The sequence below is a fragment of the Leptosomus discolor genome, chromosome 16 (genome assembly GCF_034619465.1).
Source record: "Leptosomus discolor isolate bLepDis1 chromosome 16, bLepDis1.hap2, whole genome shotgun sequence".
In the NCBI taxonomy this organism is placed as follows: domain Eukaryota; kingdom Metazoa; phylum Chordata; class Aves; order Leptosomiformes; family Leptosomidae; genus Leptosomus; species Leptosomus discolor.
Window position 1 is genome coordinate 4728113 of NC_141406.1, and position 24091 is coordinate 4752203.

The 24091-nt window shown below is 43.6% G+C and overlaps 2 protein-coding genes across 4 annotated transcripts; one reads left to right on the forward strand and one right to left on the reverse strand.

The window, feature by feature from the left end:
* Positions 1-694: 694 nt before the first annotated feature.
* On the reverse strand, positions 695-4995 carry C16H12orf43 (chromosome 16 C12orf43 homolog). Its single transcript, XM_086473900.1, has 6 exons — positions 4827-4995; positions 4341-4386; positions 3401-3499; positions 2664-2737; positions 2248-2338; positions 695-1862 (listed from the first exon to the last, which is right to left on the reverse strand). The coding sequence occupies exons 1-6, from the start codon at positions 4978-4980 to the stop codon at positions 1514-1516; spliced, it is 813 nt and encodes a 270-aa protein (XP_086330026.1). The 5' UTR covers positions 4981-4995; the 3' UTR covers positions 695-1513.
* A 4034-nt stretch (positions 4996-9029) lies between these two features.
* RNF185 (ring finger protein 185) lies at positions 9030-24053 on the forward strand. Of its 3 annotated transcripts, none has more exons than XM_086474259.1 (7): positions 9030-9064; positions 14613-14844; positions 16463-16481; positions 17135-17247; positions 17791-17845; positions 19792-19909; positions 21469-24053. In XM_086474259.1, exons 2-7 carry the CDS (start codon positions 14663-14665, stop codon positions 21564-21566), a joined length of 585 nt encoding a protein of 194 aa, XP_086330385.1. In that variant the 5' UTR covers positions 9030-9064; positions 14613-14662; the 3' UTR covers positions 21567-24053. The 3 variants fall into 3 exon arrangements, with proteins under 3 accessions (XP_086330385.1, XP_086330384.1, XP_009950391.1); XM_086474258.1 differs by lacking the exon at positions 9030-9064 and adding an exon at positions 13012-13029; XM_009952089.2 differs by lacking the exons at positions 9030-9064; positions 17135-17247; positions 17791-17845 and having other exon boundaries at positions 14592-14844.
* The last annotated feature ends 38 nt before the right edge of the window (positions 24054-24091 follow it).

The following is a 24091-nucleotide window of genomic DNA, read 5'->3' on the forward strand; positions in this document are numbered from 1 at the left end:
ATTACAGTTTTTATTGATAAGAGCTTCCTCTAGATACCATCTACCACTAGATACTAATTTCAGTAATTAGACTCTCTGAGGAATTTTATCCTAGAATTGTTTCCTAATCTCCCATCTGCCTCAGTTGCAAATACATTTAACTTCCAGTTAGCATAAAAATAATCATCATAAAACAAGTCAAAAGGTAATGTTTACACCACTAAGCATTTGAAACCCCAGGTGCTAGCTTCAGTATACTGAAGTTTTAACTGCCCACAAGACAAGTAACTGCTGCTGGCACATTCAGTTAGATTACCAGCCAATTTTCTACTTGGCTTTTCCATTTTTTGGATGCCAGCTGTGTTTTCTTGATTAAAAACCAGCAAGGATCCTACAGGAGGAAAGAAAACGTCTTGGGTTTTCCCATGCTCAAAGAGTAACAGTCCACTATTTCAGTTTCTCTAACCTGGCTTTCTGGTGTCCTGAATAGGGCCAGTAAGTTAGAGCTACTGAATCCCAAACAGAAAAGTATTTATCTGATAACCGGTCATTTCCCCAAAACACTGGAACTAAGAGCCATAGTGAAAACTACCAAAACCCACCGTATGTCAGAGAGACAAAGTCATAATCAACCAAAATAAGGACTGAAACACAGCGATTTTAAGTCAGGCTTGAGTCCTTCCTGTAGCAATTTCATAGCAACGGAAGAGCCATCTTCAGCCATCTTTATCTCTGCCGGGGGAGCCATCAGAACACAGCAAGAAAGCCACTGTTGTACAAAACCTGCCAAATTAAGTAAGTCTAATAGTGTACTAGAATTTAATAACAACAAATGCCATAAAAAAAACCTATACACAAAAAGAAATCCCAACGGACACAACTTGAGCAGAACTACCTATTTATAACAACCCTGAAACAAGCTCACTGCACACTGTTTAGATGCAGGGGCCTTGGAGAGGTGCAGATTACAGAGGGATTTGTAATATGGCAGGTTTCAACAACAGATTGTCACAGGGCAAAAAAAAAATAAGGGGGCCCTGATATCTGACAGGATGCTTTTGATAAATGAATCTCCCACAGGCTGGAGCTATTCTTAGCAGGCATCTAGGAGGAGGCAGAGAAAAGGAGTTGATCACCTGTTGCCATGTAAACCAAATTCAAGTCATCATATACTTTCTCCAGGACACAGGATTTGTTTTCATGATGGGAAGGAACAGACCAGGAGGGATGCAGCTATGATTACATCCCTCTGCCATGCAAGTCCGTGCACAGGATTTAACCCTTTTACGCTAAGTCTGCGTAAGCAGCAGCACAGAGAACTGCTGTGCCAGGAGAACAATGTTCCCCTCCCCAGGGGACGCCAAAAACATAGGAAGTCACTTAATTAGACTCTCAGGCCACTGAGCTTTTAGAACAGAAGCTTTGCCAATTAATTTGCCCTTATCTGCAGCAACTCTTGTTGTTCGGGGTTTTGGTTTTTTTTTCCACCATTCTTCATCCATTATAATGACCTGGTGTTTGCAAAGCAAGATCTTCATTCTCTTTTTTTCTTCTTCTTTTTCTTCTTTACAACTCCTGGCAACACTGAGTTCTCTGTATGACTGCTGTCCTGTCTCTCATGCTGTCCATTTGCAGACACCAACTGTGGCAAATCTTTGCAGATCTGGTCACACTCTGCTGGGTCTATTATTTTCTCTTGCATATTGTTTTCTCCCCTAATTTTCTTTTTCTTCTTTTTTTTCTGGTTGTGCTCTACATAACCCTGACTCTGATCCTGGCTGGAATCCCGGGACAGTGCAGGAAAAGCACTTTGCTTCAGAATGTCTGTGGCTGACACAGCAGCCTCCTGGTACCTTTGCCACTCTTGGTCACTGTCTGTGTCACTGGAAAGGTAACAAAAGGAACGGAAGTTACATTACACTTTTGCCTTGAATTCACCCAAAGCGCAGCCAGCAGAGTAATCTGAGAACGGCTGATAAACACCCAGTGGCTCTGGGACTCCAATACCTACAGTTAGCATTTAAACAGACTGAAGGCTGAGGTGTTCTTTACATACTAGGAGGGGAAAGAACATCTCCCACAAACATTTCTAGTTCCCCAGCACTAAAAGAAGAAACTAAAAAAAAGAAGTGCTCCAGACAAATATAGGAGTCATAAATACACACGCTCAAGCTCTTCAGCCTCCTATTCCCTTGTGAAAGTCCCAGCTGCCTCCGAAATGTGGGATGCAATAGCACTCCAGGAGCAAAGCAGCTGACACCTCCTCACCTGGAACTAGATGGCTGTCTCCTCCTTGCTGCAGGGCAAGGCTCTGAATTCCCACAGTCTCCTGGGACAGAGGAAGAGAAGAGGCGAAAACCTAAAATACATAAAGGGGAATTTTAGCCACGATATAAAACCGAGGTGAAAGCAATCAACAGCAATCTCCCTAGGAAGCCTTGCTGCTGTTATTGTATTGCCATAGTGCTTGACAGCAATTATTTGGGACTATCTGGGAGGACTTAGGGCACAGAGATCACGGCTTCAAAGTAACAGCCTTCACAGACGCTAACAGAAATTCTTCTATTGCAAATGCTTATTAGTCAGTTGGGTGTAGAACTGGCAATAGACAGGATCCATCCCACTTGTCATCATTTAACCAGCAACATCACGAAACAGCCACAATGGCTGTGACCAGAACTCACCATCATCTCCAGAATCAGACTGTTGCACAGACGTTTGTGAAGGTCCTGACGAGTCCTTCAAGACAGTGATGAAACTAAACAGAAAACGCCAGTCAGATCTTAGACAGGTTTGCGCAAACTGAGCTAAGGTTGGTACTTCTAAGGAAAGAAGGCTATAGGGAGATGCTACATAGCTTCTTACCTTTTTCTTAGCGAAGCTGCCTCACCTCCCTGCTTTCAGAGCAGACCATGCCTTCTCTCCTTAGCAACGCATGCCACAAGAATGACTTGAAAGCGGAGTTTCTGAACACCAGGAACTCTAGTTCTCCAGGGCCATATTTACACAATAAAGACAGTGGCAGCCCAGTCAGAGGCATAGTGCCAGCACAACCCCAAATCAGGTATTGGTTTGAGTCGTAAGAATAAATGAAAGATTCTCATGCCAGCCTTTAAACGATGAAAGTGCTAAAGCACCCAAAGTCTACTTTTTCCTCCCCACAACACATTCACCAGAGGCAAATGGAGACACGCAGTGCTGCAGAGGGAGTCTTTACCAGAGGGGTACGGCACATGGGCCAGGTTAGTTCACAGAATATTGGAAGTTTGCATTAAATACAGGAATGAAGAGGACAAGAAGAGAAACATCTTCTCCTCCATATCCAGGCTGTGCTCAGATCTTGAATTTCCTAGGTTTGGCACACAAAAGTATCTGCAGTTGACCCATCAAAGAAACTTCATTTAGTATTGCATGCCCATACCTGTCTAGCATTGCTCCCAGTTTCTTTGCAACGTGTGCTCTGAACTCTGGTGTCGTCTGTAGCTCATTTCCATCCTCAACATGACCATTCACCTCACGTCTGTTTAAAATAAGAATAATAATTATCTTTTTCAAGGTCAATAACATCTGGTGCTCTTACCCAAACAGGAGATAACAGACTGTAAATCTCCTACCCTCTAGTAATCAATTCGTACTGGACTGGGAAGACTGTTAAGAAACAAGGAAAACAGCTCAGTGGTAACAGTTCAGTTCCCAAGAGAGTGCTAAATATTATTTAGCCATCTCCACCACAGTTAGTAATTGGGTGATTTTTCTCATTGAAATAGCCTACAAAAGCAAATAAATTATGTCAGGACATCCTTTCTCTTGCATATAGTTCCTGTGTATGTTGCCACAACCCATGCAATTGTCCCAGGAGAGAGGGTTTTATTAAGTTGCCTGGCTGACAGCCTTTGAAACCGAGCCTACAGAAAGGCTGCAAACTTAGATAGGACAGCATCGCCCCCACTGCAAGGCTCCTCATTCAGCTGTTGCTTCCCAGCTGACAATTGCTTGCTTTTGCAATTGCAACGTTTTTTGAAGAAAAATAATTTTTTTTATATGTAACTGTACCAATTCCTTCATGGGACACTTGCAGAGTTGGGATATTTCTGACACTTGGAACTAATGCTGCAACTGACAGCAGTAATAAGTTTTCAACTTCCATATTCCCCCACTGCTAGAGGGACGGAAATCTACTTAAAAAAACTCCGAGCTTTTTCAGATTTAAGTGTCATTTCAGATTATGGTTGACCTAATTCCTAAAACAGAACAGGCCTTTCCAGTAGGAATTACCACAACGTATTAACTGCAAGTAGCACAAACACAACATCATACATTAATTTCTTCTTCAGTGAAACACGAGTCTGAAGCAAAAATACCTTAGGCTGGGCTGAGCGGGCCGTAAGTGATCCTTTTTAAAGCCACCTGACAAAGGAAGAAGTAAAGGCAAGTTTAAAAGACCTGCGACCAGGCCCCCTTTAATCCCCCTTCTGGCACATTTGATTTTATAGAGTAAAGAACCGTGCCTGAAAGACAATCCACGCCCACCTTCGGGGGAAGACAGTTATGAGGGGAAAGGGAAACTTCCCAAGGGCCAGGCTGCAGCACGACGGCCTGCCCGGGAAGGGGCTCTGGCCCCGGCAGAAGGCCGCCGGCAGCGCCGGGCCGAGCCCCCCTCCCAGAACCCCGCCTCGGCTCCCCCGGCGCTGCCACCGGCACTGCGGCAGAGAGGTACCACCGCTCCCCCGGGACAGCCTCGGCGCAGGAGGCGCTGCGGAGGGGCCCGGACCAGACCGGCGGAGAGGGGAAGGCAGGACCCGCCGCCACGGCGGGAGAACAGAGCCTCGCTGGCCGCCGATCCTCACCGCTGCGCGGCTCCGCCCGCTCCGTCCGCACCACCGCCGCCGCCGCCTGCGCCGCGCAGTCCCAGGCGGCCTCCCGGAACCGCGCTGCCGCCTCGCCGCTGCTGTCCGAGTCCGAGTCCGTGTCCAGGCCCGAGCCGCCCTTGGGCGCCGCCATCTTGAAAGCGCGGCAGCCGCGGGGCACGTCGGGCGCTGTAGTCCGGCCGGCCGGGCGCGGAGCATGCTGGGGGCTGCCGTCCGCCCGCCCCGCCTCCGGCAGGAGGGCCGCGGCGGGGCCGGCCCGGGAGAGCGGGAGCCCCCGGGGGCGCCTCCAGGGATTGCCGAACGCGGTTGTTTCGCTTCTCCGTGAGACAGCCGGGTGAAGGGACAGGCAGGGGGGCAGCGGTGCGCTGTGGGCTGCAGGCCAGGTCTTCCCAAAACCCCAGAAAGCCTGGGAATGAGCGTATAAATGGAAGGAACTGTGGGGAACTGGGTGTCGTGTGAAGAATTGTGAGATACCGTGAAAAAGGCATATTTACACTGGGTATTTGTACCAGCCTCTGGAGGAAAGCAGGGCAGACGGTGCTGCCCACGCTGAGAAACCCCAGAAGGGCAGTGAGGGGACCCGGGTGGCCCAGCCGCTGTTTCCCACTGCCCGTTCTTTGGGTTTGTGCTGCTGGGAAGAGCGATGCCCGTGGATGGAAAGTTGCTGAAAGTAAACACAGCTTGTTCTCACGTCCATCTGGTGCTGAACAGCCTCCTTTCGCGTGTGCCGTACAGGCAAATATCTTAATGTTTCTCAGGTGTAACAGCTCACACAAAGTAAGAGTGGAAACACACACCAATGACACCAGAAAGCCCGTATTACTTCTGTATTTGTAGAGAAAGAAAGAATACTTGGCATTAAAGAATAAGGATGTGGAAAGAGTGAGCAACTGTAATAAAATTATCAGCACTTTACCACGTTTTGTGGCATCTCTGAAATGGTAATTTCACTGCTTCAGAAATACTGACTGACAGCACTCAAAGTGTGGGGAGTCAGACATTCTCATGGTGTAGACAACACAAAAATCTTTTACCGTGAAAGCAAGAGATAGCATGGGATCCATCTGCTGTAGGAAGTTGTCTTTCAAAAGCAGGTGAGAAGAGACACTAGACACACAAGATTCATTAAGATATGTAAAATGTATCCGGTAAAAAGCATCTAATTCCCCCACCTCTGGCAGGGGATAGAAAACATGCACCTCCTCCACCCGTGCCTATTGCAACTGCTTTTGTCCATAAATATGGAATGACAAGTTCCAAGGATAACGAATCGACCTCCAAAAAGGGATTAAATCTTTAACTCAAAAAAAAAAAAGAAAAAAGATTGCAGGGGAGATGTTCTGTTTAGCGCTCTTACCCAGCTTGCCTTGCTGGATCTTTCATCTTGGCTTAACGATACTCTTCTGGCCATTTCTTTCTGTTAGAGGACTGGGATTTCTCTAACAGATTGTGACTGTGTTTCAGCTCGATTATTTGCCTTCACAGATGTCAAGCACCAGATGCTTCAAGGCATGTTTTACTCAAGCAGATGAGGCAAAGTTCGGTGTGCTTACAGGCCTACTGTTTGAAATATGGCAGTTTCCACAGATACAATACAGAAAAAAGCAGATGAGTGTGTGTCACATGCCAGAAATCGCTGTATGGTCTCCCGCCTTTCTGGTGTGGTAGTGAAAACAGAAAAGTGAAAGGAGCAGAAGCTCTTGGAAGTGGCTCTTGCTGAACAAAGGTAAAAGGCCACAGACAGACGGGAACTCTTTCGCTTGGAAATTTCAAGGAAGGAACAGTATTCCCAAACGTGATTTAATACTGAATTCAGATACCATTGGGTTGAAAATACAAGCAAACCAGGGAGATTGATGAGAAAAATACTGATAAGAGGTTCAAGGACTTGGATTCCTGATGTATGTACGACTTTCATAATTAAAAGTTTTAGGAGGGGGTGTGGTGTACCATAAATATCAACATTATGTTTGACGATCTTGTGACTTAGATCATGAAAAAGTGAATAAATCCAAGTGATTTGTTCTCATGCACACCACAAGAATGAACTGGCAACCAAGGCACAAAGTTTTTCTAATTCTAAGCAATTACTGGCTACCAGTTACACTAAAGAATGATAAACATTATCGCCATCAGAATATGCATAAATAGAAATGATATTTCTATTCCCATTATGCACGTGATATATAGCTCTTTGAAAGCTGATTTCTTGGCTTCGGCAAGGAAAGAATTCCCTTGCACCGCTTATCATTGCCATTCAATTTAATTATTCTTTGTCCATGGGAGTAAATCTGAATGTCCCACATATATTCCTCAGCTGACCTACAGTTTTAAGCAAGTCTCTTCCCCTCCTGTTACCCTAGCTGTAAAGAAGTTTAACATTTTCATTCTCTTCTTGTACGCCACCCTTCCCATTCATCCAGTCTTACTCATTGCCTGTCTCTGGGTCTTTTCCATTTTAAAAGGAAAACACTTGCTATAAGTAGAACAGGGTTACTGTAAATAAGTCATTATAGAAATGCGTAATATCATCCCATTCTTCTGAGACTTAAAACATAAATAAAATGTTAACATTATCACTGGGCAGCGAAAATATTCCCTGGCTATGTTGTCTATGGCAGTAACTGGATTTGTTTTCAGTTTGCTTTAATTACCATATGATACCCAAACAATAAAGACTGTTCCGAGCATTATTTATTCCCATGATTGTAATTCGAAAAATCAACCTTTTTTTGGTTTTTGTACTGAAATTCTTTTGACTCTAGGCATACATGGAGACTACTCTAAGCTGGTTGAAATTTCAGAAGGTCATCCGTGTTTTAATCAGCACCTGGAGGATACCATTTGTACCTTTGGGGCCTTGTCAACTTCTTATTAATCAGATACTACACTGAGATACACTGACTTGTTGAAAATGTGGTAGCCTGCTTTGTTGGAGAACTTTTCAGGCCGCAAATACACTGCTAGCATGGGCAGGACAGCTTTACAACGTGTGTCCTAACGCCATAAGCACTGTCATTTTCAGACACTATCTTCATCTCCACCTCAACTACAAATTTTCCAGTGTAACACATTAATGTGTACAGCAACTCCGGCAGGGCTGCTGGACAACCATTCCAACACGGGTTTTGCCAAGCCTATGTGCTACTGAACGCGGTATGAAGGCTCAGTACAGCTGTGTTTTTATATTGCTGAACAATTCCTGGCTTGCGTGTTCCGATCTTCACACTAGAGCTGTGTAGTCTCAGGCCACTTCAGTCAGTAGACAGGCCTCAGACAGTGTCCTTGATCTCTTTCTGATAAGCCCCCTCGGCACTAACCTGCCTCCGCTTCTCACCTTCACTATTCCCTCGTAAGGCTCGCCTTTAGTGGGAGACCTCCGTTTAGGATCGACCCATTCTCCACCATTTGAAACAAGCACTTTTGTGCTGTTTTCTGCCTCAGTGTCCTCAGAGCAGGGACAAAACCCTTCAGAAGCACCTTCTCGGTCACCTTTCTCAGCTCTGACCTCTCCTTCAGGCACCAGGTCCCCTCCTCTCCTTCACTTTTTGTCCCTCTCTCTGCCTCTGTGGTGTCTCACAGCTGTGTAAATACCTTTACAAAGCTCTCTGTTCCCACCCTGGAGATGCTCCTCTGCTCAGATCCTAGCGTTTGTTTCCCTCAAAGCTGCCGCCTTCCTTCCACCCGTACTTCCCTGGTCGGGCCAAACATTTGCTGCCATTGTCGATACGAAGTTTTTGCCCTTTTCAGAGGCAGGCGTTTGGACACGGCCCCTGCAGCATCTCACGACGAGCAGGCAGCACAACTGCAATAGAGACAGAGCTCAGGCTCGCTGGGGGCGCGCAGGCAGGGGTTATTTATGGTGGTGGTCACCCCCACCGCACCCGAGCGGTTCGCACCGAGCCGGTTCCCTCGCTGAGGTAACAGCCGCCCGGGGGGGGGGGTCTCCTTCGGAGGCTTGGGGGAGGGAAGGGCACCCCGGCAGCGCTAACCGGCCCCTGCTCGGGGCACCCCGCGCCCGGCCCGAGGAGCCGTCCCGCGGGGCAGCGCGGGGGAGCCCCGGGCAGGCGGAACGCGGCCCCGCGGCCCGGCGAGCGGCGGGGAGGCCGGTCCCTTCCGTCAGGGCCGGGCTTCCGGGCGATCAGGTGACGGCGGCCGCTGGCAGGGGAGCGGCTCCGCGGCTCGGGGCTGCTGCGGGGGAGCAGCGAGACCCGCCGGTGAGCCGAGCCGAGCCGGGCCGGGCCGGGCCGGGCGGATCCCGGCTGGCGGCGGAGGGTGGGGGGAACCGAGGCGGGCGGCGGCTTTGAGGCGCGAAGGGAGCGGGCCGGGGCCGAGCCGTGCCCGGGGGCCCCTGGAAGGCCGGAGCCGCCTGCCCCGTGAAACGAGCGAGGCGGGGGCGGTTGGAGCCGGGCGAGGGCGCGGCGGGAGCCCCGGCCTCGGCCAGCCCGGCTCCGGTCCTGCTCCCGCAGCCACGGTCCCCCCCAGCGCCCCGGCAGGCCCGGTGTGTGCCGCCCTCGCTGCCGGAGCTCCGGCCCGGGGTTCGCCGCCGCGGCGCGCAGGGCCCGGCGCCGCCTGCGAGGGTTTTCCTCCGAAACCCCCGTTTTCAGCGGCCCGGGGGTCCTGGCCCGCCTCGCTCTGCGGCAGCGCTGGAGCCCGTGCGAGGAGAAGCGCCCGTGTCGCGTTAGGTGCATGTCTGGCTCTAGGTAGGGTCGCAAAGCGTTAGCTTCTGGCACATGCCATTAGCCTTTTTTTCTGTTGAGAATTGCTTATTACTTCTTAAACCACATCGTAACTATTTTATTTTATTTCATTTTTACGTTTTGCTGCTAACCTGGTTAGCCCACTTAAAGGGCATTTAATGTTTTATGTAACTCTCCAAACCAGGAAAATGCTCAGGCAGTATTACCCAACTGGTTATATCCATTTTCTTTTTTTTTTTTTTTTTTTTTTTCCTTTGGACTTGATGAGGTAAGAGGATAAAATCCTGCTCTAAAGATTTGTGCAACATTTTTTTGGAGTCTGTATTATACTTTTACGGAATGGTTAAAAAAATTTACTTTAATCACTTGCTGCTTTTTTTGTTAGTTTGTAACAATGTCTTGCATTTGTGAGGTGTATTGAATCCTTAAGAGTTGCCAAAACAGCCCTTCAGCAGGGCTCTTATCCTGGAAGCAGCAACTGTAACACGGACGTATGTTGCAGAATCCCAATTAATGAAATGAGGCCAAGCAAGGGCACGTTGGTCTGTGAGGCAAATGGCTGATTTTGCAAGACCAAGTAGTCACACAAACTTGTATGTTGGGTCCACTTTATGGTAGTACTAAAAAGTGGGTACCTGATGCTGTACAGGTTACAGGAGGTGAAAAGATGAATTTAGAAAATGTTTCTGAGGTGTTAAAGTGTAACACGTTTGGGGGACAGTAAAAAGGTAGTGAGAGATAAATGTGTATTTAATGATTAACAGTAGGACTTCAGTCTTGTGTTTGCTAAGAATATCTAAAAATGACTGTGAAGAAGTAAATGTACTTTCTTCTAGGCACTGTCAACAATTATCAACTAAGGTTGCCTGTAGGTTTTACTTGAAGTCCAGGCAATCGTAGTAGGTTAAGAATCGGATTTTTGTTAAACTTACAAGTGAGTGTCTTTACATAAAATCTGAGTAATATTTTTAGATAGAATTTATAATGTTTATAAAATTTGCCATGTGTCTGAAAATGGCATTGTCTCTGTAGTGATAAGAAAAATAACCTGACAAGTTTTCCTTCTGGTTTAAACAGCAAGAAGTGCAGAAACTAAATCAGAACTTGTTTCAGAAACAAACTAGATTTGGATTGTTTCAATTTCAGTAATCCTAGATAAAATAAGATTCATTAGGGAAGATATATGGCAAAGTGTCTTTCTAGTGGCATTTTACATCCAACAATGCTCTTTTTATTTCATTGTTATGTATTGGATGTTGCAAAGAGGAATAAACTTTTGGTTTTATTAATAAACTAGCCAGAGTCCTAGATCCTCACCAGAAACTTTTCTGATTGCTCTTGAAAGAAGATTAAAAAGTAAATACTTCAAACATCCTAATGTTGCAGTACTGTGAGCATGTATTCTACAACTGCTTCATACAGATGACATTAGCTTCTAATTTATATTCCCTCTCTGACTTTCTCAGGTTGAATTATTGTTCACCTGCTGTGTTTCTGATGGATTTTTTTTTTGTATGGTTTTGCTTATGGTGGAAACTCTCCCAGTCTGTCTTGAAGTGTTTCTCTTGTATTTTTAGAGTCAGGTCAGTGTACTTTGGCAAGTGCAGTCATTTTTCATGTGCTGAGTTCAGAAATGTGATCTTTTACAGTAGCCATTGGGCTCACATTTTCCTGCTGTGCCGTTTCTCCCACTACATTTAGAGATTTAGTTTTTAAGTATTTGAGTAAAATGTCTTTCTTACTGCCTGTTAGTGAGATTTACACACAGTATTTATGCACAACACATAGACCTTACCGGTTTACTGCACTTCTTTCATGGACCTCCTGTGCTCCCTCTTGTCATGAAACTTTCAGGTCCCAGTGTGCCATCTGCTTCTTGGAGCTCCAGTTTCACCAGCTCTTTCAGCCGTGCTTATTCTTTATGCAACTCAGTGGGATTTGTGCTGGATCCCTACCTACGTATCTTCACTTCTGTGTCTTCTTCACGCTCCATCAGACTTTTTTTATTTAGGTAGACTGCTTGAAAATCGGTTCTTTGTTTCTTAACCATTCATCTGTTGCCGCTTTTGATTCTTGGATGTAGTAAATGTCAGTGATTCAGCCGTTCTCAGAACAACCTGTTGGGATATCATAGGGGCCATGATTTGAAGGAGATAAACAGCTAATATAGATGGCTTTTAAGTAGCAAAGATACTGTTTTCTTGTAAATATCTAGAGAGTAAAGAAGCAAGAAAGAAAAAAAGATAAAATCTTCGAATGCTTGCAGTTAGATCACCACTGATTTTTATATCCTTTTACTTGCTTTGTTTGCTATTCATCATGTGTCTAGGGTTGATTTGGAGACCTGATCTAAAGGACAAGAGTTTAGCAAACCTGGACTGGCATCTCTAAATGCTGTTTACTTAACCCCAAAAGTCACGTTATATCCCAGCGTACTCACAGTCTTCCTTCTGAACTCAAAATGAAAATGGGCTTGGTTTGGCCTGTTGTGTTGGTGGTTGGTTTTCTTTAGTTTGTGGTTTGCTTGCAGTTTCGTGCATTTTTTTCCCCCTAAAAAGTTTTGTCTCAGAGTTTAATTAGTTCAAGTGACATTTCAACAATTTTGAGCTTGTTCTACACTTGGAACAAGTTGAATTTTCAATTGAACTTCTACTTTAGGATTTGCAGACTATGCTTACAAGTGACACAATATATGATTATCAAACATAAATTTAGTCATTGGATGCTGTTTCGTGCTTGCTTCTTTGTATATGTGCAGCGTGATTTGCAGATGAACAGACCCCAACAGCACTTGTTACAGAACCAGTTACATTAAACAGTATTCCACAGACAAGAGCAAATGTTTGAGAAGACTTTTCAGCATAAGATTGATGCTTTTTTTTGTTGTATTTTGATGTATTTTTGATATTTTAAATTGGTTATATCCTAATAGGTTGTCAGGCCCAATCAGTCTATGGAGAAATAATTAGGAGAGGATCCCAGTACAGACTAAGGAATGACCTTCTTCTAGGAGAGTAGATTTAGTGCCTGTTGCACGATATCATTTTGAATTTTCTTCCGTCTCAGCCACCTTTGTTCCATTACATTACTATATTCCTATGGATTTCTCTGTCATTCTTCTTCATAACTTAATGATTTATTTATTTTTTGTAGTTACTAAAAGCTAAGGGGTTTTTAAGTAGGTGTTTGTGAAGACACAGAATTTATCTTTTTGATGAGTCTCCAGATTTCTGGTGTTAAATATGTGGAATGTAATTTGGAAAAAAGGACCTTTTTTTCACATTGGTTTTAGTGACACAGGAATTTGCCTCTTCTACATGTTTTCCTTGCATTATATATGCCAAGATATGAGCCAGATGTTTCTTGTGCCCGTTCCATAAAATGATGCCCGTGGTTTTTACAATGTGTTGAACTCCTGAGTTTTAAGGAGGTTCTCTTGATGTTGATATTAATTCCCAGCAAATATATATGGACCCAAATTGGTAAGTTTTCAAGTGTTAAACTACTGAGTGAGATAGGCTGAAGATTCTGGTAGTAAGGATGTGTGAAAAATCCAAGCGTAGTGGGCTGGCAGGCTTTCCATCTGCCTTGAACTAACATGAATTTTAATTTTGTACAATGAACTGTGTTGCTGCTGAGTGTAAATAAAGGCAGGGAGTGAAATACTAAGACTCAGCGGTGCTGAAAGCAACGTACGTTAGAGTACAGCATCTGTGAATACAAAGCTGCCCTTCTGGGACACTGTGCGAAATGATGTAACTGAGAGAAAAAGCTCTGCAAAAATATATTTCACTTGCTGTAACTGAGTGTCTGCGCTGCAATACCTTCAGGAGGCTTGAGTGTGATGCTTGTTTGACCGTGCAGTGGGATTGTGTTGTATGAAAAAAGCCGTTGACAATAACAGCTAGGGATACGGCGGTTTTATTTTGGTGCCCTGCACCTGTGCTTCAGCACCGCTACAAAGGGACCACTGAGGAAAGCCTTTAATGCTTGTGGGGTAAGTCTGCAAAGAAACAAGCTTCTGAAAAATTCAAGTTGCCCTTTTAGAATGCATAACTCTTTGTACACTTGCAAAAAGTTCAGATAATCACCTGTTTCTTTCTCACAACCTTATCTAAGTATTCATATCCCTGCAGCAGCAACATGATGTCAGAGCTTCATGAAAAGCACAGTGGAATATTTTAAACGTTTTTGGTTTGGTGAATTACTTTCTGTAACTGCTGAAACTCTCTTAGTTCTTAGGTTAAAAACCTTGTACAGGTAAAAGCGTTTCTGGAAATGTAAATGCCTTGTGCTGAATCTCAAAATTTTAGGTACCGTGGAGTTTGTAGATGGTGAGGTTGTTGCTACAGAAATAAAATAAATTTATTCTTTGATAGATATGATGTTAATGAGAAGCAAAAGTGTTTAAGTAAAATTAAAGCACATTAAAGTAAAATTGTTAGTCCTTCTGCATTGCTATGAGATTAGAAATGCTTGATAGTTTGAAAGTACTAGAAATGTTTGAGTCATATCAACACACTGCTGTAATAGCACCAATACACTGCTGATGAGACAAATCAAGTACTAAGCCACCTTTGTTTGCCATTATTATCATTCATATTCCAAACTAACAAACATTGAACTTAAAACGATGCATTAAGTCAGTCTGTCCAAACTGTGAATTGCTTCATGATTAAATCTTATTTCAGACTGCTCTCAGTTACAACTTGTGTTGAATTTTTGGAAGAGCACATATGACTGGGTGAGCTCGTTCTTCTCATGGCAAATGGCATTTATGAGAAAAAACGGTGGGTTTGTTTCGGCTGTGGATCTCAGTTGCTTATCAGTAACTTCAAAAAGCAGGTCACACATTAGCCAGGTCATACTACAGGACTTTAAAGTAGCTTAGTTTCTAAAAAAAGATCCCTCTTGGCTATGTTAAACTAAAACCATCAACAATAGGATTCAAGTGCTTCTTATATAAATCACTACCACTTTGGAACAGGACAAGAATGCAATGTTACAATGCCAAGAAGTTGTTTGTGTTTTTTTTTTTTTTTTTTTCCCCCTTTCTCACTGCTAGGATTCCAACAGGAAGATTTTCTTGACCTTGTGTCTGGGTAGTTCTTGAGGATGGCAAGCAAAGGATCCACGACTTCTGCATCAACAAAGAACTCCAGTACTGGAGGGACCAGTGGCAGTAGTAACAGTAATGGTGCTGGGGAGAGTGCTAATCAGGACAACACTTTTGAATGTAACATCTGTTTAGACACTGCCAAGGACGCAGTTATCAGCTTGTGTGGACATCTCTTCTGGTAAGTGCTCAAACCTCCACAGATAAACCAGAACACGGTCTGTCTCTCTGATCACATAAAAGCCTATGGTTTTTATAATTCTAGATGTCAAATAAAATGTCCTGTATAAAATGAGTAAGGACCATGGATAAGGAGCAGTTTGGTTTTGTTCCTCAACTGTTTTTCTGTGCTTATGTTCCAGGGAGTGGGTTTCTTGTGTCTTAAACTCCCTATACTTTTGGATTATTTGGTAAAAGCAAACAAACAAGCAGCCCCACACAGACAGTTCAGTGTTCATTGATACTGCTTGGTTATGTATGTTATTTTGTTTGTGCTGTCTGCTCTAACATAGATATCTTGTTCAGATCTAAATTCCTTTCCAGCCTGTGCATACCTAAACTTGCATCTGAAACTAGATTCTGGAGGCCAAATCGTAGTTTTCATACTTCCTACAAGCTTCCTCTTTTTTCCTGTAAAACCATGAGAAAATAGATAACAAGCTTTTACTTGTGGGCTATTTCTCTCTTCTCGTGGTATTGCAGTTGCAATACTAACTTTTCAGTTCTTTGATCTGCCTTGGGAATGTATCACACAAATATAATAAGCGTGCAGCATTTCTTATTTGGATAACTTGGTCTAGAACATACTCTTTCTCAAATGTTAAGGAGTTATTAAGGATTGACATGGCCAAATGTTTGGGGTTTTTGGTTTATTTTACACAGTAGGCTAAATTATGCTCTTTAATAAAAAGAGGCCTAGAACATTTGTTTTCTGTGTAAATGTATGTAACATCTGAAAATCCAGGTTTTTATTCTAGGAGGAAATGGAAAATCACTTGCTGATGACATGTTAAGATAAAATTAGATTACTTTATTGCACAAAAGGGTTTGGAAGAATGAAACCTTAAAAAATATCATATATCTTGTCTGAATAGTGTTGTCAAGACCACTTTGAAAGCAGATGGCTGCTTAGCAGTTTTATCTGGCAGCTTGCTTGTTTGTCTTTGACCTTTTTAAGTTGCCATATTAATTTAATCTTAAGAGTAGTTCTGTATAAAGGGAATTTCTCTGCCCTGAGCAACTGGGTCTGATCTCAATAGCTGACCCTGCTGTGAGTGTCAGGTTGGACTAGAGGCCACCTGAGGTACCGTCCAGCCTGAATTATTCCACAGTTCCGTGAACGGGGCTGATGTTTTAGCTGAATGTCCCTTGCATCTGTTAAGATCCTGGAGTCTCATTACTGACATCTTCCTCATTTGCGTCTTAGCTCAGGGATATCTTTTAATGGTATCAGAAGACAAAATCTGTACAGCAAACACTAAGATTAATTAAGCCTCTGCATGGGGCTCTGGTATGGATGAGGACCCAGAAATCAAAGGTGATATGCAGAGAATCATGTTAGCAACTTAGATTGCATAACCTGAAAAGACCAGTGGAGATCGGGCTTGGGCTGTGCTTTGAAAAATGATTTTAATGGGAGGTGATGGAACTGGCCCAGCTGGATTCCAGGATTCTGTTGTCTCCAAGCTGTGCTATCCATGGTACAATTTGCACATTTGTTGGATCGAGTTGTCAGTAACTAACTCTATTTTTCTCCCTTTTTCTGCGTTGTGAACAAATTGTCCTGGGAATGCTCACAGTTGGCCTTGTTTACACCAGGTAAGACAGGTTTCCTTTTACTGTGTCTTTCATCAGCTCCTGTTACTCAATAAAGCCCTTGGTTCTCTGGAGTATCCCCCTCTTTTCAAACGTGCTTCTTTCTCTCCAGGGCAACCTGCAATGTGCTAATGCAACTTCAGGCACAACACCTTGCAATCTGCTCTTTCAGCAAAAAGGAAACAGATTCTGTTCCACTTGCCTCCCACTTTTGAGTTTATTAAACACTGAGTATTCCCAGTTTTGGTAGGAGAATTACTGTAGGCAGTTCACAGGGGTTTAGTTTGCAGGCTTAAGTGCTGAGCGTCCTTCTCTTTGCGTGTGCAGTGTTTTACATTGTGGTATTGTTACAGAAAAGGTAACTGAAAGGGGGGTATCTACACTAGCCCTCTGCCTACGCAGGACTGTTGGTACTGTTTATTTCTTCATATTTTACTCCAGTGCAGTTCTGAATGTGTACACATCAACAAGTGGATCATGCCAGAACAACAGTCAAAAATGCCAGCTCTACTTTGGAGACTACTTGGCACTTACCAAAATGTTTTGCTCCATGGCTTTCTGAGAAATTGCTAAAGTCTCCTGCCTGGCTGCAAGTGAGGTTTGCGTGTTGTTTTCATGGTCTTTTACTAGTTTTCTTATAATTTACTTTCTTTTAGTGGCTAGAGACCAGGCCAAACAGACAAGTGTGTCCTGTATGCAAAGCAGGAATCAGTCGAGATAAAGTTATTCCTCTATATGGAAGAGGTAGCACTGGGCAACAGGATCCCAGGTAAGAAACCTAAATACAACTATTTTTGTGTGAAAACTTAAGATGAAACTTTAGTTTAGGGTCTTAAGATGAAACTATCAAAGTGCTGGATTCGCAATCTGAAATACTTTGTCAAAAGACAGATAGAACTGACATTTCTGCTAAGTATTTCTGGCTTTTTCAGGGCCTGGGTCTGCACACCTTATTTCTTGTTCAACTGGCAATTTATTTTCATTTGAATTCGGTGTTAATGATCAGTTACAAGAGGCAGGTTGCAATGAATGTTATCTGACTGGAGAAGCTTATATAAAATGTTCATGTCCTCAGTTTCTAGCCTTTGCAATGGGATTATTATTACCTAAAAGTTCAGTATCTTGACTCAGCCATATGTTGCTGGAGATTCATAAGCTGGGTGGTCCACTCACTCACACACTACCTCCAGCTCTGCTGCAGCATGGCCCTGTGAGAGCGTGCTCTGTGTTTGTTCTGTTTTATTAGCCAGGCTATTGCAGATATTCTTGTCATGTATCCTTGCACTTGAGCTAATTTCATGACTTCCTGCAGAGAGAAAACTCCCCCACGGCCCCAAGGACAGAGACCTGAACCGGAAAACAGAGGGGTACGTGAAAAAACAACCTTCAGCAGATAAGTTGTTTTTATTGATGGTGTATTTATTTATCCTGGAGGACATAATGTGTGCATGAGATCCTGTGTGATGATCCCATAGCTTACATTTCTTGCTCATCCCCAGTAGCTTATTCATGAATAATTGATAGCCATGGTGTGGCAGAAAACTCCATTCCTGTAGTACTCTTCAGCATCCCAAAGAATGGGCTAACTTGAATTGTGCTTCATGAAAACAGCCCTGGGTGGCATCACTGGAAATACTTTTCATACTTGATCGTTCTCAATACATGAACACGAGGAACACTTTGCTTTGAAAATTCTTTGTGGAAGTATATTTCTGTCAAACTATACCTGTGTTGGAAATACATAATCCATGTGTGAACTTACTCTTTTGGCACTGACACCTGCTTTAGCATTTCTATGGGATGTTACTGTACCATGGCATTACAAGCAAAAGAAGGTAGATGCCTGTTGGATACATGTGAATGTAAACAGCAGCTGGCATAGGTTGAACAGACGTGGGAGCAGCCAGCAGCACAGACCACAGTGTTCTCCAGCACGATAGCAGCGAACATGACCTGATGAAACAATTGCATATTTCCGTGTAACTCAGCCTAGGCTCCTCGGAGGGCATTTGTATACCTCATGCTTCAAGCAAACAACTCTGCTGGGTGTGATTAAGGAACATTTCTGTATTGGATGTATTGGGAGCTCAGTTGTTTTCTCTCGCTAGGGAGTTGCCTTCTTATTAAATCAGCTGCTCTACCTTGTTTGAACCTTTTAGCTGGTGCTGCTGTAAGTCAGAGGAATCTGGTATGAAAACATAGCAGTAGTGATGCAGCCCTCCTGTTTCCTACAGGTGCAGGACCGGCCATGCAGCGTGCTTTGCTGTCCCTGATAGGTGATGGCAAAATGCTCGAGAAGAGTTATAAGTCAAAAGACTTGACTCCTCAAATCAAGGGTGAACCCAGAAATGTCTGGCTTTTATTATAGAAGTGAAATCATCTTTGTCCTCCCACTGTTTGGAGGCGATAGACCAGAGGGTCTTTCAGAATTGGTATCCCTGTTTTAATTCTCAGACGAGAAGACGGTTTGCTGGATCACAGAACACGGTGACTGTGAGCGCTCCACAGTTTTTAAACATGATGCAACTACTGAGATCCCTCCACAGCTGGGTCTCAAACAGTACACTGCTTTTATACAGTAGGATTTGCCTTGATTCAGACTTATCTTTTGACTTGATGTGATATTTTAGTCTGGATCCCATAGGGGTCAGTGTTATTGCATTGTAACTCTTCCTTTTTTCCTCCTTTCCCTATGTCTTGCATTCCTGCCCCAGATGACTTTATCTGCCACCTTAATTAGAGTCCCCCTGGTAATTTTTTTTTTTTTTGGTACTATTCTTCTCTATAATGCTCTATACATCCCACTAGCAATTTATCACTTTACTGAATGTTTAAAAGATGCACGTGTATCATGAAAATCAATGCACATTATTTTTTTACAAATCCTTTCTTATAGTTATATGGCTAAGAGCTATTAATGCAGAATCATTAATACATTGTAAAGACATTGTAAATAGAATTGGTAGTGGTGAATTTGATATATTGTCAGATACATAGTATTTGAAGTTGAGAAATGTTACAGAAATGCTTTTGTAATTTGTGGCCTTCAAGCAAGAGCTGCAGTTCCTAGTTTTAATTTTCTCAAACTTTTGGGTTGCTCTGGCAAGTTTGCTACTGTGTGAAACATTTTAAAACCAGAACTAAGGAGGTATTTAACAATAGTGTGGCAGATCCAAAGTTGCCAGGCAGCACGATACTCCTTCAGCCATAGGAAAGCCAGTGAGAGGGAATGTCTGCACTTTTACAAAATATTCTGAAATAGGCTTTAAATGATTGGTACCTTTTTTGTCTTCTGTTGCTTTGTTCTCTGCAGGGATTCCAGGGCTTTGGGTTTGGGGATGGTGGCTTCCAAATGTCATTTGGAATTGGAGCGTTTCCCTTTGGTATATTTGCAACAGCATTCAACATAAACGACGGGCGACCTCCTCCAGGTACCATGCATCCCACCGTCTCCGAGAGTCCTGTCACAAAGAGATGTTTTACAGACTCCCTTGTAACTTTTAGGCACACAGCCTGCTAAATGACAAAACTTTCTGAACAGTAAAGTAAATCAGCATTGTAAACAGAAACACAAAGTGGGGGGAAAACACCCAGCAGCAACCCCAGTCTGTGGTGTACATGTTTTGTACAGGTGCTCACGTAAGGAGCAAGTTTGTCACTTCCATACATTTGCTGAAGGCAGCCCTGAGAGGAGGGTAGAACTGGAGATGGACCGTGGCACTGGTGACTTCTCCCTTTTGACCCAAATGTCTCCTCTGGTACTCCAGCAGACTCACTTTGAAAAATGAGGCAAATTGGACTGGAGTTTCTAATAATAATAAAAAGGAATCAGTAGGGGTGTATGAAGGAGACCCATATTTTGAAAACAGCAGGAAAGGGCCATTTCCTGGAAGATGCGAAGGAAAAATTTAAACTGGTGCTTTGCATCACAAAATAATGACAGTAAATATTGTTTTGTTTTCAGAAATTTATGTCTGAGACAGTCATCCGTATTCCCCAAGAATTAACGTTCTAGTGAAGTGATTCCACTGTTTTTAATTAAGAAAAAACAGTTGGGTTACTCCAAGTAGTGGCCTTGCTCTCTAAAAATAAAGTAATCTCCAGAAAACCTCCTCCCCATCTGCATGGTAGACAAACTGAGTCTATCTCTTCTGAACCAGAAAACCTACTGCCCCGGATATTCTAGACTTCCTCTGGGAGAGGCTGTGCCTGGCAAACCTTCTTCACCATGGCATATGGCATGGGAGTTACAAGAAACAGAAACACATTCTTTGTGTCACACCTGCGTTGCCAAGGACCTGTGCTGTCCTTGGGTCAAATTAAGTTGCCAATTAACTATATTCAGCGTCCACTGAAAATTTGTGTGGAGGTGTGACTGAGCTGAGGAGTACGTAAATACATGCTGTTGTAACAGCCATAATTGAACTAACTCCTTTATCTGCTTTTCATCTGTGGATTCAGTAGAGCAGTTCCAGAAAGGCACGGCTTGAGCTTTAGAGTTCATGTGCTTTTTGTTCCTTCTTTTGGTCAAGGCTACACGCACAGCTTTGACTGTTTTACCATTTCCTAATTCAGAGATGTCTCACCTTGACGGGGAGGAGCGCTCAGGTGGAGGTGGTAAAGTACTTAGGATGGGAACAGTGAACTTGGCTCGGCAGTCAACAGTGAACCAAGCAGTGACCTTGGCTAGCACTGCCCCAGAGGTGCTCTGAGCAGGCCTGCGTGTACTTTAGCACATGGGGCTGCTATTAGTCATGAGTAGGTTTACCGCGAGTCCTGCTTCAGGGAGCTGCTGCTTGTCTTCCTGCTGATCTTCCAGTAGGGGTGGCCAGTCTGAAGGTAGGAAATAGCAACAGTTTCTCACCCAGTAGATTCCTTGCATATCTTTCAATTTACGAATGTGCTACGTTCAGAATATACACGGCTCTGGAGAAGAGGAAGAAGCTGAACTGTTTTTTTGTTGTTTTTTTTTTTACTTCCTGTTTTCCAGCTGTTCCAGGGACTCCTCAGTATGTGGATGAGCAGTTCCTATCCCGCCTCTTCCTGTTTGTGGCTCTGGTGATAATGTTCTGGCTGTTGATTGCATAAATCTTTTCCATTATCCTGTATATTCATGGCAAACAAGGCCACTGAAACAGTTACAAACTGCATCCCCATCCCATTTTAAACCTCTTGGTGTCTGGTTCCGTAGCTAACTATGGGCTTCAGGAATTGGTGGTATCACAGCACAATGAGGAATCTTGCATTTTGCACCAGAGTTGGAAATTAAACACTGTTTAAAAAGCGTATTTCAGCTCAGCTATCTTGTACAACAGGTTCCTGCCACAAACCACGGGCCTAGCTTTGAGCTCCACTCCTAAAAGGAGTGCTGCTTTGAAATCCGGTGCCAACCAGTGACAGCAGGTTTATGTGAAAGACAGTTGCCCCACGGTAGAGTGGGCAGGTAAGGCAATGTCTGCAGTGTGGTCAGTATCTCATGCTGGGCAACCACGATGGATCTGCCAGAGCTGCGGATGTTATTTAATGTCTTCACCTCAGCATCCAGCCTTCTTCAGGAAATCATCTGCAGCGCTGCCGAGACTCTTTAGGCACAGCACATGGTGCAAATGGAACCAGGTTTGGAGACTGGTTTCTTTTCTTGCTGTTATTTCCCAGCCTGATGGAAAACACCTCCTGAAGCAGTTCTAATGGCTGTTAGAAGAAGGGATACAAATTTATGCTGCAATTTTTTAAAGCCTGAATTTGCTGGAGCCAGACACTGGAAGATTCTCTCGTTGTGGAGCCGGGTGGGGTTGCCGAACAGTACGACACACCTGTCTGCCTCACCCAGCCCCGTTCCTCACTGACAAAACAGTGTTGTCTTCCTCGGTTCTGCGCAGCAGCCTGTGGCTGCGCTCATGGATAATCCCCTCACCACCATGTCACTGTAGCTACGTTTATTCTTCCCAAGGCTTCGAGACTTTCTACGCAAGGTGATGTACTCCAAATAAAACGCTATAACAGATCTGGGATCAGCTTGTTTGGGGAGAGGAACAAAAGGCATCTTTACGTGACTTTTGAGGTTAAATTTGTCGTACTGGTAAATTATACAGGAGGAAAAATGAGATCCTGCGCCTTTGCTAGCGCGTGCCACAGTAGGGAGCATTTGGAAGAGCTTCTCTCTACAGGTGCGTACAGCCACGCCGTGCCACAGCCCAGCGGCTGTAGTGCAAGAGTCTGCAGTATCTACCAAAGAGATTAATTTGAAGTGCTGGAGGAGACCATGACCATCTGTGTGCGGAGGGGAAAATACTTCAGGTGGTGAGCACTCTGTGTAGCCATTTTGGAATCCTGTTGGGTATACAGCTTTAAAGAGAGTACTCCTGACATATTTGTGTAGATTCCTTCAGAACAGCAGATACAAGAGATTCCCTAGCAAGATTAAGAGTTCATCTTTCTCTGACTAGACAATTCCATTTTTTTTCTTTTATTGTTTTTAGATTATTTTGATTCAGATCGCTGATAGTCTTAATGATTTCTTGCAAGATGAGTATTTTGACTTCCCTGGCAATAGGCAGACAACTGACAAAACAAATCAACTCTTAGAAACTTTGTTTTAATAGCTAGGGTTTTTCTAGCTTATGGAGGAGGTTCCTGGGCAGGACACCTTAATTAATTGTTGTAGAAGCTTATTTATGTAAGTATAAACTGTTCACTTTTAGTATCAAGACAGAGGATGACTGAAGTTAACTTGCCTACCTCCAAAATTCCATCTGGCAAGTAGAATGTTGCAAACCTTCTGCAGTGTTTTGCCACATCTAGTCAAATTTATACTGCCTTGATGATAACATGGCAGAATATATTGCTCAACTATAAATAGTTGAAGTGGTGCTTCAACTTCTGCTGTGTGGCACTTTTGAGAAGCTTAACAACTTCTGCATATGGTTATTCTCAAATGTGTAACTTCGTAACTAGAACCGTTTCTAGGAGAAAGGCAGTTTATTACATTGTTGTACGCAACCGGCTGTGGTACAATGTCGCAGCTTTGACTTCCTTTCATGAGCAGGCAGCACCACCTGCTGATGGAAAGGCAAAGTTCATGTGACAGAAGAAGGGATGGTTTTCCTGCCCCTTTTTGTATTGTGAAACTCGATGCTAAGAGCAGCGGTTATCCAGGGAGGAGTAGGGTATCCCTTGAAAGCCTTTTTCCAATAAAGAAGACAGAAAGGTGACTGTAATAGGTTCAAGAGGTATTGAAACTGATTTAACTAACATTTATGTTTAAAATACATAATTTTAACAGCTTGGGGTTTTTTCCATCTATTGGTGAGAGACATAATGGATTTAGAGAGAGGTGGCTGCAGAAACGTGACTGCGAGTCCTTATTTTCTGGCAATCCGAGAATGAAATAGTCTAAAAGTGTTAACGCTTTTGTTCCTACCTTTTTCTTGGTGTGCTTTTTGTATCGTACCACTTCACCCCTCATACTCGGACTGAACACAGCCCATAATGGCTTGTTTAGTGCATTACCATTACCATTCACTAATTTTCACTGTTGTGAAAGTGATTTAGAAATAAAAAATGGTTTTACATTGACCGGAGCGCGCCGCCGTTATTTTGTGCTTCGCGGAGGG